Source organism: Rhodnius prolixus, unplaced genomic scaffold (genome assembly GCF_049639745.1).
Source record: "Rhodnius prolixus isolate KJV_2025 unplaced genomic scaffold, Rpr scaffold_3, whole genome shotgun sequence".
Classification (NCBI taxonomy): domain Eukaryota; kingdom Metazoa; phylum Arthropoda; class Insecta; order Hemiptera; family Reduviidae; genus Rhodnius; species Rhodnius prolixus.
In genome coordinates, this window is record NW_027411603.1 from 19378950 (window position 1) to 19395407 (window position 16458).

Consider the following 16458-nt stretch of genomic DNA (forward strand, 5'->3'; position numbering starts at 1 on the left):
CTCTATGGTGCAGTTAACATTTAAAGCGGAGACATATCCTCAACGAGACTGTACTCGTTTATAATTCCATTCTTCTAACACACCACTTGTATGATGTAATTCAAAGGTAAATATCTCTAATTAAGTTGCTAAAGTACGCTTTGTGTGTTCAACATCAAACATTATAAATTATGAAAACGGTAAATAATAAAACATCTGTTGAAATTATTATTTATTTATCCTTTAAATATAATTGCCGTCCCAGTGCCTCAGAAAGAGGCTGAGAATTTGTAAAGGAAAATTAGTTATGGAGCAGTTTTGAGATAGACTCTCTGTCAATCTTGAGTTAGGTATGAAAGTAAAAAGTTTTCAAATTCCGAGATTAAAGATTCAATTAGAGCTTGTCGTGTCCGTATACGCACAGGATTTTTTTTTATTACAGTTGTGTTAAAAGTTTGACATTAATTTTTCATAGTTAGTACATGTTTTAGGGTCTACTAAAAAACCGAAAAAGTTTGTTTGATGTAGAATAACTCAAAAACAGTTGGTCAAAGAAAGCTCAAACTTAAGTAAACAGTTTTAGTATCAATGTCACTTCTAATATTAAGAGGTTTGGTCCTTTCTATCAAAGAAAAGGGTAACTTTATTAAAAAAAAAAAGAAACAAGTAAAGTAATCGCCTATTTTTTCAGGCGGGCTTAACGTCCAACTACCAATTAGGTGTCGTGGACGGAGGTGACTAACAAACATATGTTACTTTACTGTAAACTTCTTTTATTAACCATTAAATAAAATCCAAGGCCTAAGACCGGGAATCGAACCCAGTATTACAATACGTATTAGCTTTACAGGTCTTGCCTCTAACTGCTCGGCTACCGTGACGCCTTTATTGAATTGATTTGACAGTTTTTTGCGATTTTCTTAAAAACCATGCAAATGATTTTCTTTGAAATACTTAAATTATTAGCCAACCTAGTTTCCTTAAACAGAAATTTGATTTCAAGAAGTTTAAGGACTGCTGGATTGCAGTATGGAATTGCAAATCTTTTTTAATAGCGAGAAAAATAACTGCATTCAAAGTAATTATTCTGAGAAACTAAAAGTTTGAAGCATTTTACCAACTATAAAATAATTTACAGTTGTAACAATTTTCAGTGAAAGAAAATCGCATGAGAGATTCACAATATATTATTTTTAAAATTGTCTGAGAATTTGGAATTCTCCGGTCTGATTATTGGTGTAGATTATAGAAAAACATTTCTTTCTTCCAATTAAATACTAAATACTAAACCTTTTTTTGACTGAGTGCAATAAAAGAGTTAATCTTCTCTCTCTCTCTCTCTCAAAAAAGATCACTTACTAAAAGTAATTAGCAAATTATAAAACGAATATCAAGCATTCATTCCAACAATATTGATTAATTGACAATTGTCGATTCTTGTTTCAGTGGTAATTTGTAATTCCTACTAGCTACCTGTCGGCAAAAACCATTTTATCAGTATGGCAGTAGGAACTAACTATTACGCAAATGAACTTCAGAGCATTTAAATTACCTTCTTTTTCACTCATTAATTTTTTATGTACTGCGGCTAAGTTCGCTTTCCACATTTAGTATTAGTTGGATTATTTATTTCTTCATTTTAAAAGAAATTACTCACAAAATATGATAATTACTCGCGATTTTTACTTTTACGTCGAATTTCATAGTTGAAATGAGAGTTAACTTGACCCCACCTAGCGAATGTTTTATTTTGTTAATATCAGTTCTTAAGATTTAGGAGAAAACAGAACTGGAGCGAACCAGGATCGTAACAATAAGTGCTTTGATCCCAGCTTTTGCCAGTCGTTGTTATAAGAAAAAGGCGGTAGGCTAAAATTATATTCATGAATATAAAAAAGAAATCAATTCTGATAATGGAATAATTACACTAAGAACTCTTCTTAAGACTGCTTCAAAATTTTCTAGTTACAGAAATTTGGACAATAACTTGCATCGAAACTTAAATTAATGATTTAACTGAAAATAAATTATTAATCAGATTGATTGGCGTGCTTTAATGAAGAATAAAATAACAACAGACTCTTGTTTGAATGGAAATTTCTAAAAGCATGGCTCATTCCAAAAATAACTTTAATCAAATTCTCTCTCCTGCCAAAAGATTAAATGCGCTTGTCGCAGGTTTAATACCTTAAGTTACTTACTGTAGTAACTGTACAGAGATCAGAGATCAGGTAGGTAGCCATTTTAAACAGAAATTTAATTCATTACATGAAAATAACTGTGAATACAAAATTAATTTAATCATCAGTTTAACTTTAAATAAATAAAACCTTTTAATTGAATGTAAATAATAAATGATGGTACACACTGGATAGAAACACACCTGCTAATATGCAAAAGGTAATTTCCGAAACCAGGTACCTCCTGTAACTATGTACATATTACAATTATTAATTAATCTCTAATACTACACCATTATATCAGGTTGTTATGTTTTTCTCATATCGTTATAATTTTCTGTACTTATCAAAGTAAAACACGAAAATCTTCTAAACTACGGAAATGATGAATTTTATTCTCCTGCTTCCTTATTAATGTTTCCATTTAATAAAATTGATTTGATTAAAAAGTTATTTTTTATAGTTATTAATTTACATGAATGAATTTGTATGTCACTTTTTGGACTTGTAAGTACACCCGAAACGGACTTACGAGTAGAAATTTAAAAATATTCAGGGGAATCACCATTAATGATAACAATTCCTAAGAAGTTTTTTTTTTTAACATAAAACAATAAAAATAATAATATACAAAAACTATACATTTAATGCCGATAATATATGCGCTGCAATGAATTTGCGAAATATTACAACTTAAAAATTATTTCTTTATATTTTATCCCGTCAACATATCCCTTCGATATTACCTTTTACAAAACTAAGATGTTCCCAGTTATATCAGATAATAAAGGGAAAGAATATTAATTCGTTTTTTTTCTTTACAATATTCATTGAAATAACAAGGAACGGAAATTCATGCTTGGCAGTAGAGGTTTGGTTTGAGGTCGCTGTTAAGACTCTGAATCTGCTATTTACAGTACAAGTTGGTGCGCTCAGTGGAAAAAATATTTATGATAAGAATCGTAAAATATTGCGATAGATAAAAGATGAACATCGGTTCATTGGCAACATTAAGATTTTAATGTTATTTTAAAAATCGCCATACCCAAGCTCATCTTAACATCCTGGAACTGTGGCTCCGAAAATAAAGAATAAAGGTCAATCAACAAAAATCCGAACACCTTAAATCGTAAAATCCTTCCTGCTATGTATCTCAATCAAATTTCGCTCTCAGCAGATTCTCAAGTCCGTTACCTTGGACCTGGACAAACGCTCCCACTCACTTTACAAAACAAACGACCACTGTACAACACTTTACTAGCTCCAATATGAACTTATGGACTTAAACCATAACGGGACTGCCAAACGCACAAACCTCAATCTCATTCAATCCTTACTAACCAAAATTCCTATATAACATAGTCAATGTTCGCTTTTACAACTATACCGACCGTTCGTTTCCGCCAAAGTCAAACTTCATTACCAGAAATTTCATTCCAAACTAACCCCTCACTCAAATCTACTTAACCAAGCTTTCTCACCTCAAATCTTCCAACGAACTCTCGCCGCTGGCCGTGCGACCATCTGAATGACTGACGTTGGCTATTCAGAGAGTCAGTGTACCCTCCCAAAAGTCTTACGAGCCTATTACGGCACAATAAATAAATAAAATAATTGTTTTGGATTAGTAAAATTCTTTTTGTCCGTGATTTATTATTATTATGAAGAAAACTTCTAGATTTGGTCCTTGACAAGAATTTAAAGCCAATAAGCAAAATGAATTGCAATAAATGAATTTCCTTTCTTAGTTTTTCTCAAAAATAGTTCTTTTAGAGATTGCTAAATTTTATATTTTCCATTACATTTATGTAATTGATCTCTAACTTGATTCAGAAAACTTTTTACTGTTTTTTCACTCTAGAAAAAAAAGGTATTAAAATAATGCAAATTCTCTTTAGTGGCCTTCTGAGTCCAAACTCAAATTACAAATTGGTGTATCCACAGTTATTGAAATGGCAAAAGTTTAAGCAGGATATTTAGCTTGTCATCACTGGATGGCCGTCTTTTAGAAAATCAAGTCCGTGATTGTACTTTATGTACAGTTCATCTTTTTTGTACTAACTGAACAGTTGCAAAATTCTTAAGTAAATTGTTTTACTCTTTGTTTAACAGAAAACAATCTGTTTGTTTTATTAAAAAATAATTATGAAAATAACCACTGCTTTCTCGTGGAATAGAAGATCTCAGAAAAATAAGAAGGTCAAGTAGCCTAGCTATATTTTCAACAATAATAGATCATTCGTGAATATTGCTAATAAATTGGAACATGACGTCAAAAGTAAAGCCTAAAGTAAAGTTGTCGCTTTTAATCAGCCCTTATCAGCAAGCTGACACACCACTGAATAATACGCTAATTACTTCAGCCACCATTTAAGTGCTGCTCTCTAGGTAGTAAGATTAATTTTATTAAGGGATAACAGAAGATTGGCTACTTTGTCACAGCCCCGCCATTTCATCAATCTACCTATCACACCTTTGAATTCATTTATTATTTTCATCTTTTTCTTATTCAAAAATTCTCTAAATTTATATTTATATTCATTATATATGCATATTTATTTAGTGTAAACATTACAAGTGCATATTCATGTGCATATATATATTTAATATATGTATGCGAATTGTTATTCAGTTTGTATAACTGTCATTACACGAAATGACAACAACTAAAACTCCCATTACACTGGAATGACAACAATAACGATTCTATCCTCTATCCTTCCCCAGAGGTGTCCTAAAACGAATATTCATAGACAAATCTGAGAGAATACTCTAACTATTCCACTATTCTTAAAGTCCTAACTCACAATTTGCTTCTTTTTTTAAAAAACTCCAAACGTTTGAGTCATATTACACGAATTTACGGAAAAAATTTAAAAAATATAATACTTCAAAATATAGTTTATGTGTTAATAAACATTACAAAATTGAAATGAAATCAATCGTATGAGTCGTTCACGAGGAACCCTTCAAATATGGTCAGAAATTTTGTGCTACGTTTAATTCTTATTAATATACTTTCTTACAGGGTAAACTAGTGAAATAAATAGTTATGACACTTTATTTAGAGAGAAGCCTGATCATCCCTCTGCCAGAAAATGCTCTTAATGGAATTCTCCTAGAAAAACGTTATAGATTTACGTATATGCTATTAGTACACCAAGTTTTTTAACAAATCATTGAGACCATTCATGAAAAAATTATATAGAACAGAAAAATGATTCAACAAGTTGTACTTTCTGTTGACCGAAGCCTCACTGTGGTATCTATTGTTGGTTGGCATTTAAGCTAAATATCCTGCTTAAACTTTTGCCATTTCAGTAACTGTGGATACACCAATTTGTAATTTGAGTTTGGACTCAGGAGGCCACTAAAGGGAATTTGCATTATTTTTATACCTTCTTTTTCTAGAGTGAAAAAACAGTAAAAAGTATTCTAAATCAAGTTAGAGATCAATTACATAAATGTAATGAAAAATATAAAATTTAGCAATCTCCAAAAGAACTATTTTTGAGAAGAGCTAAAAAAGGAAATTCATTAATTGCAATTCATTTCGCTTATTGGCTTTAAATTCTTGTCAAGGACCAAATCTAGAAGTCAAATCTACAAGTTTTCTTCATAATAATAATATATAACGGACAAAAAGAATTTTACTAATATTCAACAACAATTATTTTATTTATTTATTTTTTAAGAGTACTCAAGAAGATCGATTTATCTTTGCTAAATGTTGCCAAAATTTAAATATAGAAGAAAAACTATTGATTGCAAGTACGACTTCGCTGAAAGCAAGTTTTCATTCATGTACAATTCATAATCTCACAACTTGGTATGCTAAGCAAGGATATACATATGTATAAAGAGATCCATCTCTTTAGTCTGAAATATTTCCTCCACGTCAGATTCGTCCAACATTACATCAGTATGATATCGAAACAGAATTTAGAGGAAGTTTATATTTTCTCGGAACTCCGACATTTTAAATTAAATACTCTTCCGAGCAAAAATACAATACACAGTAAATTTTAGAAAAATAATAGCAACAATAAAAAGTTACGAGATAGTAAAGCCTTTCTAAAATATTAGGGATAGTTTGTGTTTGCAAGATTTTTGTAAGTGTGATGTCTCACTTGTCAACTAACTTTCCTCCATGACCAGTTGACCGCAGCACTTGCCAATCTGACTTTCTTCCTTGTTGGCTAGTTTTTCTTCTTTTACTTTTTGCCCCAATGACAGCCAGAGTTTTGGCTCAAAACTTATTTCTTCTACTTCTCTGCACATGTTTACTGCTAGCTTGCTTATTCACACTAACACGCCATTTCTCTAGAGAAAAGAGTAAAAATAAATAGAGAATCTGCAATAAAATTATGACAAATAATTATCAGATTTTAGATCATCAATTTTTTTTTTTTTTGGAGTATTTACAGCAACTTTTTTAAATTAAATTTTACAAAGTAAATATTAAAGTGGTTAGATTATTGTTCTTAGTTTTTGGAGACCGAATGATTGAGCCTAAAGGAAGAAAAATTATTACGATTTCAGTCATAATGTTTTTTTATTATTTTCTGCAAAGCTTTCCATGTAGGAACTAAGTCAACTTTAGGGCTTATTATTGCAGACAATTACAGTATTTTTTTTTAAATATTTAACTTCAAAGGATGGTGTGTCTTCTGATCTGACTGATTAGGTTGTCAGAATTTGCACTCAAAATAATATGCAGATGTCCAAATCGATGTGCAGTAAGCTTTGCATTAGGAATTATCTAACATTAATAACCTTAGTTATTAACTCGCCTTAAATCATAAAAAAAAGAACGTACTTCAACTTGGATAGTTTCTTTTAACAACGTGTAAAAGAGAACTATACGATTTTTAAAGTTATTATAGAACTTAAATAATAGAAAAATATTTGACAAAAAGGGATGTTAAAACTAAAAAAATAATTTGGACAATTGCAACGAAACAATAAACATGATGCAATTAGTACAACGAATTTTCTTTTTTTGAATAATGAAAATTGTTTGAAAGATTTAAAAAAAAAAAATATGCCAATGAATTAAATTATTAATAATAATCAAAAATTTATCAAGATGTTAATATAGATCTAATAAATTTAATTTCAGCGGTTGATCGGGAATATGGGTACAAATAAAACTAATTTTTTTTTTACTTCTGTCGCCATATTTCAATCACTTTCCCTTAATTAAGAATTAAAATTAATCAAAAAATTAAAATCAAATCAACATTTGTACATTTAGTTTGCCCTAATTAGTTAATGAAATTAACTCTTGATCTAACATGAGTGTTGATGCTAGTCATTAAATTCTTAAACTTTAATTTCATTTAGCCTTTAGCCTTCCTAATTAAATTTGAATTATCCACTCATGCTAATAAATACTTAGCTACCTTTATTCTATTTCTAAGGAAGAAATTATGACGATACGGAAGAAATGTATTCCCATCTTCTATCTACATTCCATGAAACTGCTTCCTCCTCCAATTATGTCACAAGCAAAATAAATTTCACCGAAAATATCCTGAAAAAACAAGCCATGATAATGAGTGTACAGAAGCAAACAATTAAATAATTTTATTTTTTTTTAAACCAAAAATATAATCCAATCTCAATGAAGTTGTATTCTTAAATTACGTATTATCTTCAATGCAGAGATCAAGGGTTCAAATTCAGCTGCTGGCCCTTAGGTTTTCACTTCCTAGGAGCTTCTTACAGCTCAGTATCCAGTAATATGACAGTTTTGTCTGTTGACGAGAGAAAAAACACCTGGGGAACGTCAGTGCACTGAAAAAATCTACGAGAGACAATGACCTCAGATGTTGACGTGCCTTAAAGTAAAAAAAAAAAATGTTTCCAAACTACTGAACAAACATTCAAACATATTTCTCTCACACTAAAGATTAATAATATACGACTCACTGAAACATAAACAAACTTACGCGCTTTAAACTATAGAGTTCTGCCAAGCGTTCTAATATCTCCCCGCATCCAAACTCCACTCAAACTGAGATCTTCCAAAATTGTAAACACACAGTTTTTAGTAAGTTCCAAGAATTTCCGCCTACCACCTTGAATCCTTTTCCTTGACCTTCTTCAGGCAGATTCTACCCTGTTATTCCCAGTGACTGAAGAGGATTTGGCCCAAAGACTTATTCTCTAGTACCAGTGATGAAGTGATCAACAACTAACTAAATCTAAATATATTTATTTGGAGTGTTACCAATAAGTAGCTTCTCCATCCTTTATTGAATTTTGATATTTTCGCTACATACCACTAATACCATACTGACTTATTGATAGTTTCTTTTTAACACCTAGCAACTTCATCAGAAAGCTGCAATTCATTACAACTGGTACTTTACCACTGGACCCAGCCTGCAGATTGCAGTTCTTTCGCACTCCGCCACACACGGTATGAGCGTAGAGGCGAAGGGAGTGGAGTGATACAAAGACGCTTTCACCCATTACCGTCATGTTCTCCATATTTCAAATGAAATGAAACTGCCACAATGATTTCATATCTCACCCAAGCCAATAAGAGTATTTTTAATTATTTAATTTATTATTTTAATAACTTTCTTGTTTTACTTATTTGTGTTCAATTAATTTTCTCTACAAGTAGATGATAAATCTAAAAGCATCGTTAAAAAGAGAATTAAAGTAGAGTAATAATATTGCGGTCAGCTTACTTGGACAAATTCATATGTTCTATACAAATAGTGTGAGCTTGAACAAATATTAACCGCACATATTTACCCAAAAGCTATCCACAACTTGAGTTAACTTCTGAAAGGGGGGAAAAAATGGCCAACTGTGGATGGGTGGATCGCCGCCAGAGAGCGTCAGAACAGTTGGCACTTCTTTTTTTCTAGTGAATGATTCTTTTTATTAGTTAAACATAACTTCACATTTCAATTTATTTTACTACGAAAAAAAGGACATCTCACTCAAAACTTACAGTAAACAAAATAATGAAACAAGTTGTTTGTAATTGCCAAACATAAGTGAAATTGCCTGAGGTTTCGTGGCAATGTCTCCTACGAATAATTTTTTTTAACAAATCGGGAATTAAAATAGAAATTAGTTTTCATACAAAATCTAGCTAAGCGGATAACATAAAAATACCTTCATAAATATAGAGGTAGTATATCTTGCATAATTCTGTCTTTTATTGATTCACTTCACTCCCTCAGTACAATGAGAAATTCAATGCAAAACCATTTCTAAAATTGAAGAAATTTTGTTTTCAATCAACAGGCAATATTCCTAACAGAGAGAGGTTATGAGATTTCGGAATAGGTGTTCTTTGCCAGCAGATATACCAAGATTCTTCCCCAAGCAGTTAGTCCAATTTCTCTAATGACGGTCCCACAATTGAATTCATCATTACGGGGCAACTGAATATGAAGGAAATATGATAAAAACCAACTTACTTCGATCATTATGAATGAGTTGAATGAAACAGGTTGGTTACACAAAAAATAAATAAATAAAATAAACTAATCGCTTTTCAGTTTCAAGAGAAAACTCAAAAGAAGGCGTTTAAGTGCCATTCGCAATCCAAATACAAAAGAAACTACAGTAAGAAAATTGGGAAACCACAGAACTGTTGTTCCAATGAGTAGATTATCGTACTAAGTTGTCCATGCACTCCACCTTTACATGTTCAGAATTTCTGTTAAGTTCCTACTACCTTCAGAGCTAGACCTCAAACAAACAAATTTGCGGTTCGTTATTCAATACAGCATATCTGTCCAGATCTAATTGTGATGCAACGAAAGCAATCTTACGTGCATAAATATTTTGCAGTACATCTAACTATGTCCTTCAATGACCTTTAGTAATAAACTAAAAGTACCTTGGCAGTTACAGTACATTAAACTCCTCCCATCCAAGCCAGTCGCCCCTTTGCCACAAATGCACCCAGCCTCACGTCTGTCCCTTTCACCACCGCAGTATCAAGCCTCAAGTTTCTTCCTTTGACCACCGAACCACTAAGTTTCTTTTCTCTGACCTCCACAGTGGAGGTCTTTTCCGCTTTTTAAGGATAGCGCTGCTGCGCCAATCTTTGATTTAATTTTATTTCACGCGATATTTAAATCTGAATTATTCTCTTCTGCAATAAAACTGTAAACAAACTTTTCACTTTCCGCGTGCTTTCACACTCACGAGGATTAATTGCGGTAAATACTAGTGTTTCAGGAACTCAAGACTAACTCTACCTTATCATCATCCCCGCACTCACTAACGCTCAACATTTGTATACTTCACAAACGCCCATAATAACTTTAGGAGAACCACAATTGATATTTTGAGTCGCAGAAATTTTTTTTTTCAGAATCATTTCTTGGAAATATCTAATACAAGTTTTCGTAAAAAACATTTAGATTTAGATTTAATAAAGGAGGGCGAAAAAATATTTCACTTTTTAAATCAAATAAAGTAACAATTTTATGAATCATGTCGTCCAAAATTGTGGATACGGCTGAAATAATAAATTTCATACTTTATTGGATTTACAATTTATTTAATAAACTTTTAATTAATTTCCATTTGTAGAATAAAATAAAATTTTATACAAAACACCTTAACTCATTATAGAGGTTTTCTGTAAATGAAATTAATTTTCTTACGTTTACGAACTAAAATTCTAGTTAACAGAGTTGCCAAAGATATAAAACGGCCTAATAAAACCGGTATTAGGGATCTAAATACATTTGAAAGCGAGCTAAGATTTTATAGTAGAATGACTACTTACTAGCGTGGGTGGAACGCAGGTCCAATTTTAAGGAGAGAAGGTGGTATTGTATTAAAGCCTCCAAGAGCACTTCTGGAAGGAGGTTATTGTGCGCTAAATGAATGGCGTCAACCATTTTGCCTTCTGTCCAGTACAATAACCAATGCTTACCACCTAAATGCTTCGGCCAACCTCATTTTAACTAAAGTTGTCTCAGAATTTGGGTTTATCAGTACTTAACATTCAGTTAACTTCGGTTAACTGAATGTTAAGCACTATAACTAGGATTAGTTTATACCATTCTCCCACTAAACTGTCGTTTTTGTTACCAATTCTGCGCATTATTGAAGAAACTCCCAGAACCTCTTGTATACTTCTATAATATCTTTCTTTTTTTAAAAATTACTTTTATTTAGACATTTACAAATATACGAAACTTATTTTTAAAAAGACATGAAGCATATTATACATATAAAACACGAAATCGTTCAGTGAGGAACTCCGTTATGGATCAACATCAAAACTTATGTTTTAAGTAGAATTAAGATTGCTGTAGATTGGGAACTATTTTCATCAGTTCTGAAATGAGTAAAACTTTTATGGTTTCCCATCAAGATTATCCTAATCAGTCGATTAATGATGAATGAACGGAACTGGTCAGAGATAAATAAAGATGCGTGCTATCCTGGATAAAATCAAAGATTAACCAACACTGAGGACCTAACCACATTTTCAATGATTCAATAATGTTTGGAAAACAAGTAATTAAAATGTAATTCGCCACATAAACATTTCAATATGGTGGACTTATTTCTCCTAACCCACATCTAAGCAGAATTATATTTTCCTTCTACTTGCTTAAAACCTACAAATTTACTTAACTTTCTCTTTACTTTGAACATAAATAAGACCACAAATGAAAAAATATTTTTTTTTTCACTCTAGTCGGCTTTATTTCATTAGGCTCTTTAAAAATTTAGGCCCATGGATACTGTTTGTTCTTAATTTTTTTAAATAACAGTAGAGCACGTATCTGTCGTTTTAGAATCTCGAAGTTGTGCAAGGAGTTGGTGTACTAAAATCGGACAAATTATATTTGATTTCCTGCAGATTTCTACTCCGAAGAAATCACGGGCCAACGACCCTTAGGTTTGTATCGATTGAGGGTTAAAAAAAGGAAGTGTTGCTTAGTAGGTTCGGATGACTAGAGAGGTAACTGGAACTTTCTTGTAGCGATTTGAGTTGACCTCTGGTAGGTGGTAAATAGATGTACTGAACATTTGGTAACACAAGTCGAATTCAAAGCGTGTTATAGATAAGTACCTTAGTTTCTAATGCAGTTTTGATTGTCTACAGTCAGTCCTGAATATCGCAATAACAAGTGATTTCAATTCTAATACAATTTATCTATAAGAGATCACATCCTTGAAACCAGTGGGAAATGTTCGCCAACAATGAATTACTTTAGGTTCGCACAAGTTTTCCTTATAAATAATATGTCATGGCAACTCTTATGACTAAATATATCCTAGGATGTACCAGTTCACCGCCCCCAAGAGAGTAATATATGTAGATTCCTGGCCTCTAGTGCATCAGCTTTCCTCCTATCTGAAGTTTACCCCATCTTTTCATTCCTTCTCTTCTCTTTCTCTGGAAGATTTTCCTTTCAATCCTTGAGTTTACATCCTCTCTAAACTTTTAACGGCTGTTGACTTAAACTTTATCAAAATTTAGCAGTACGCGTTGTTCATTATTATTTAAAAGTACTATTTTACTTATGTATTTCTTTTTTTTTTAATTAGATATTGTTTAATATTAGAGTTGTTCCGCTTGGACCAATTATGTTTAACATATATTGTGCATGACACTCCACAAATGGAAGGCCCAAGTACTGTTATGAACGCAAATTACGCTGCACTTTTTGCTAGCCATCAATGACATCAATTTCCGTGCATCTCAAATCCAGTCTGCACTATTTAATTCCTTAGTTGTACAATTGGAAACGTGAACTGAACGCTAATAAATATGGAGCAATGATCCCAAACTAAGAAGACTCCCCAACCCACAAACCATCAACAGCAATCGTAACAACTAAAGTACCACCATATAAATCACTTGATCAGACAGTTAAGACATCCTGGACTACATTTAGTCTGACGCCATACTTGTAACAAACACATTCACACCAAACTAAATCAAGCCTATACTCGCCTCTGCCAGCTGTATTCTCTCAAAAATACACAAGTCTAGAATAAAAGAATCATGTGCAGTAAGCTATTGTACAGGCCGCTAATCAGGTCTGTGATAATGTACGCTCTTTCTGTATGGAGGCGGAGTAGCTAGTTCCAAATTAAAACGGCTGAAAGCCCTTAAATATAAAATTATTATTATTATTATTTAAAAGATTTAAGGCGCGTCAACATCTAAGGTTATTGGCGCCCGGAGTTTTTTTCAGTGCACTGGCCTCCGGACAGTGTTCTCTCGTTATAGACAACACTGTCCATCACCAGAAAGTGAGCTGTAAGAAGCTCCTAGGAAGAGAAAATCTAACGGTCAGCAGCTGGATTCGAACCCTGGACCTACGCGTGGGAGTCCAGTACGCTAACCGCATAGCTAATCCTTTCCCTATTATTAGAATAATCACAAATTTAGCCAACTTTATTAAAAGTCTCCAAATATCCTACAACAATCCCACTTCAAAAATTGATACTAACTCAACCATAATAATTATATGAACGTCAATGTGTGATACTGACATTTAAATTTCATTTTAGTGGTGTTAAATTTCAGTTAATTCCTTTTAAATGCTTCTTATTAATTCACGAACCATGTATAGCACTGTAAACTGATAGTCTTGTTAATGTATTACATATACAGATATATAATTTAAAATATAAAGGTATGTAACAATTCAAAATATTACATTAAGTTTAGCAACCTGTATTTACTTCCCGATTCTTTTTCTTTTACATCATGACAATATTTCCATAAATTTTTAACTAATGTAGTTACCCTACTTTTTTGTCCACAGCTCCAAATTCCCATTCTCTCGGTCTGTGTTCTTCGTTAAAGTCTTACCAATGGTTACTTCCTCGAAATATTTTTGGAAAGTACCTTGCCTATGACAGAAAATTGAAACACAAGTGCATTTCCTTAAGAAGTAAAAGATTTTTTGTTTTTATTTTCTTTATTTTCCTATCTTTGTGTTAAAAACATTATTTAGGGATGCATTGTTTAAGAAGCTGTTTTGGATAGACAAAATTACGTGGGGATGTCAAAGACAGAAGCAAATAACATTTCAACTTACTGGAATTCCAACTTTGTGATATTTATGATGTTTTTTTTTTTAAAGTTTTGTAACTTGCGATGACACTATATTACACCGTACATTACAGCATGAAAATGTAGTGTATATAAATCAAACGCCTGACTTTAAATACTCACACGTACTTGCTGCAATCATTACATTTGAAAATGAGGAGTCTTCTTGAGATGCTCACAGTCGCAGTAGGGTAATTGCACTTGTTATTTCAATGCGGCCCCGAATAAGCTAGGAATCCTTCAGAATTTGGAACTCTATTACAATTACTTTTCTTGAAACAGAAAATAAATATAGATTAAATATTCAGTTTTGAGCATTCATTTTTAGGTAATTTTATTTATTTATTGTACAAACAGTATCACGAGTACAAGTGATATGTGTTCAGTCTGTGACAATAGGTTTTCTCTTAGACTTAAGAGAAGTATGTGCAGTGGTACTACTGCTGGATCTTACTGGACAGGAATATGAAGCTAGGTATTTATGTGGTCGAGAGGTCAACGACATGAGGGTTATGTCGGTATCGGGGAGTGTAGTAATTAAGGCTTGTGCAGAGGAATTGGGATAAGCCTGCAAGTTTATTGTGAAAATTCAGGAAGCGAGATTGAATTAGTTCGGTAACGAAGTGGAAAATAAGGTCATCGTGGGGAATTAAATTCGAGATATAGAACGGATCGTTTACAATATGGCGAAGGACATTAGATTGGATTCTCTGAAGTTGGATAGTTTCTCCAGTCCAACAGTTCGGCTCCATAAGTCCAGATTAATCTCAGAATATTTGTGTAAGGAGTTAATTTGTTTTGTTAGTTTATCTTCGTACCAACAGCCGAGGTAGTTGTTATTAACGTCCCTTTAATTCGGAATCGTGTGCGGGTTCCAAGTAGAGCGACTGTCTAAATACAATCCAAGGTAGCTTACTTGAGTGGAGGTCGTATTTTTTGTTGCTGACTTCCTTCGAGCAAGTTAGCCTACGTAAAATGTGAGTAATCTGTTGACATTTCTTTTCTTTTGATCTTATTTTACATTTTTTTTTTTTAACACCAAAAGTATTCTCTAATTTTGGGTAAATTATTTCGTTAGGCCAGTCTTCGTTTTAATAACTTAAAATAATAAACAAAAAACAGGAAAAACCATTTCCTTTCAAGTTTTTCACATCCCCCACAATACAACCGCAATGAAATGGTTTTTCTTTTTTATTCGTCATCCCATAAAAGAACGTTCTTTTATGAAGTGAAAAAAGTTCTCTGATTTAACCATTGTACTTGTATTAAAACTCAAATCGTTAATTTCAGTAATTAACATATTAAATGGAAACATTTAAATTCACTTTCCGCTAACTGCGCAGTCCCTAGCTCTCCTGAGATGTTGAGGTGTACAGCTAAAGGCATTAGGGGAAGTGGCCCTAACGAGAGCCATCACACTCACAACCATTAACCTCCTTTCAGGGAGCATAATTACGGCAGGATCGGATCATATTTGTTATTGGATGCCCTAAAAAGTTATTTTTGTTTAATAATTTAAATAACTTCAAGTATGTACTATTATATAAATACGGGAATAATTACTTTTTCTGCAACGTATGGAACTCTTTCATTTTAGAATCTAAACAAGAATCTAAGTCTTCCTAACGAAGAATACACACTATAGCAAACTAGTACATCTCATTCTAATCTGTCTCAGCTAAAAACGGCAGGGCTTAAACATTTTGATCTTACTTTCTTTGTTGCAGTACTGAAGGAACACAGTGAATACTACTCATTCACTGCCTGCCAGCAAACAATCTGAGATCTAGGGGGTTACTGGACCACTTTCGAACAATAAGCAGTCAGGCATTCGTTTACAAAACTTTGTAAATGAGTTCAAAAACAGATTTAAGAGATATTAAAAACTTCTAAAATCATTTGAATTATCCGGGTAGCCATTTCTACTAGTTACTGAGATAGTTCTGCTGAGTCCAACTTCCGAAATCTAGCTGTCGGGGCAAAGTTAGCAGAGATATTCTAGTGAGTTTTGTGGATCGTTACAGTCTCAAATACCATTTAAGTTCTAGTAAAAATATTTTTAACTTTCACATAACTAAAATATCATTTTGTAATTCAGAACTGCAGTCGCCATATGAATAAACTAAAAGTGAAACAGCTAGATGTCTTTCAAATGTTATTTAACATATAAATGTAATTATAGAACACCCAGTTTCATACCCTAGATAAATCTCTTAGAACATCCTT

The 16458-nt window shown here is 32.4% G+C and overlaps 1 protein-coding gene across 24 annotated transcripts in view; it reads right to left on the minus strand.

Moving 5' to 3' along the window:
- LOC141452377 (neuroligin-4, X-linked-like) overlaps positions 1 to 16458 on the minus strand; it is a 673353-nt gene that overhangs the window by 89384 nt on the left and 567511 nt on the right. For 21 of the 24 annotated variants that reach the window (XM_074124455.1, XM_074124453.1, XM_074124446.1 and 18 more), the window contains 4 exons: positions 14356 to 14504; positions 13668 to 14030; positions 7565 to 7695; positions 6302 to 6482 (listed from right to left, as the gene is read on the minus strand). The exons of 1 other annotated variant lie outside the window; for it this stretch is intronic. In XM_074124455.1, coding sequence (XP_073980556.1) covers positions 6302 to 6440 — 139 coding nt within the window. In that variant the 5' untranslated portion in view covers positions 6441 to 6482; positions 7565 to 7695; positions 13668 to 14030; positions 14356 to 14504. Of the gene's footprint in view, positions 1 to 6301; positions 6483 to 7564; positions 7696 to 13625; positions 14031 to 14355; positions 14505 to 16458 lie in introns of all 24 variants that reach the window. 2 more of the 24 variants (XM_074124441.1, XM_074124440.1) reach the window with 2 other exon arrangements.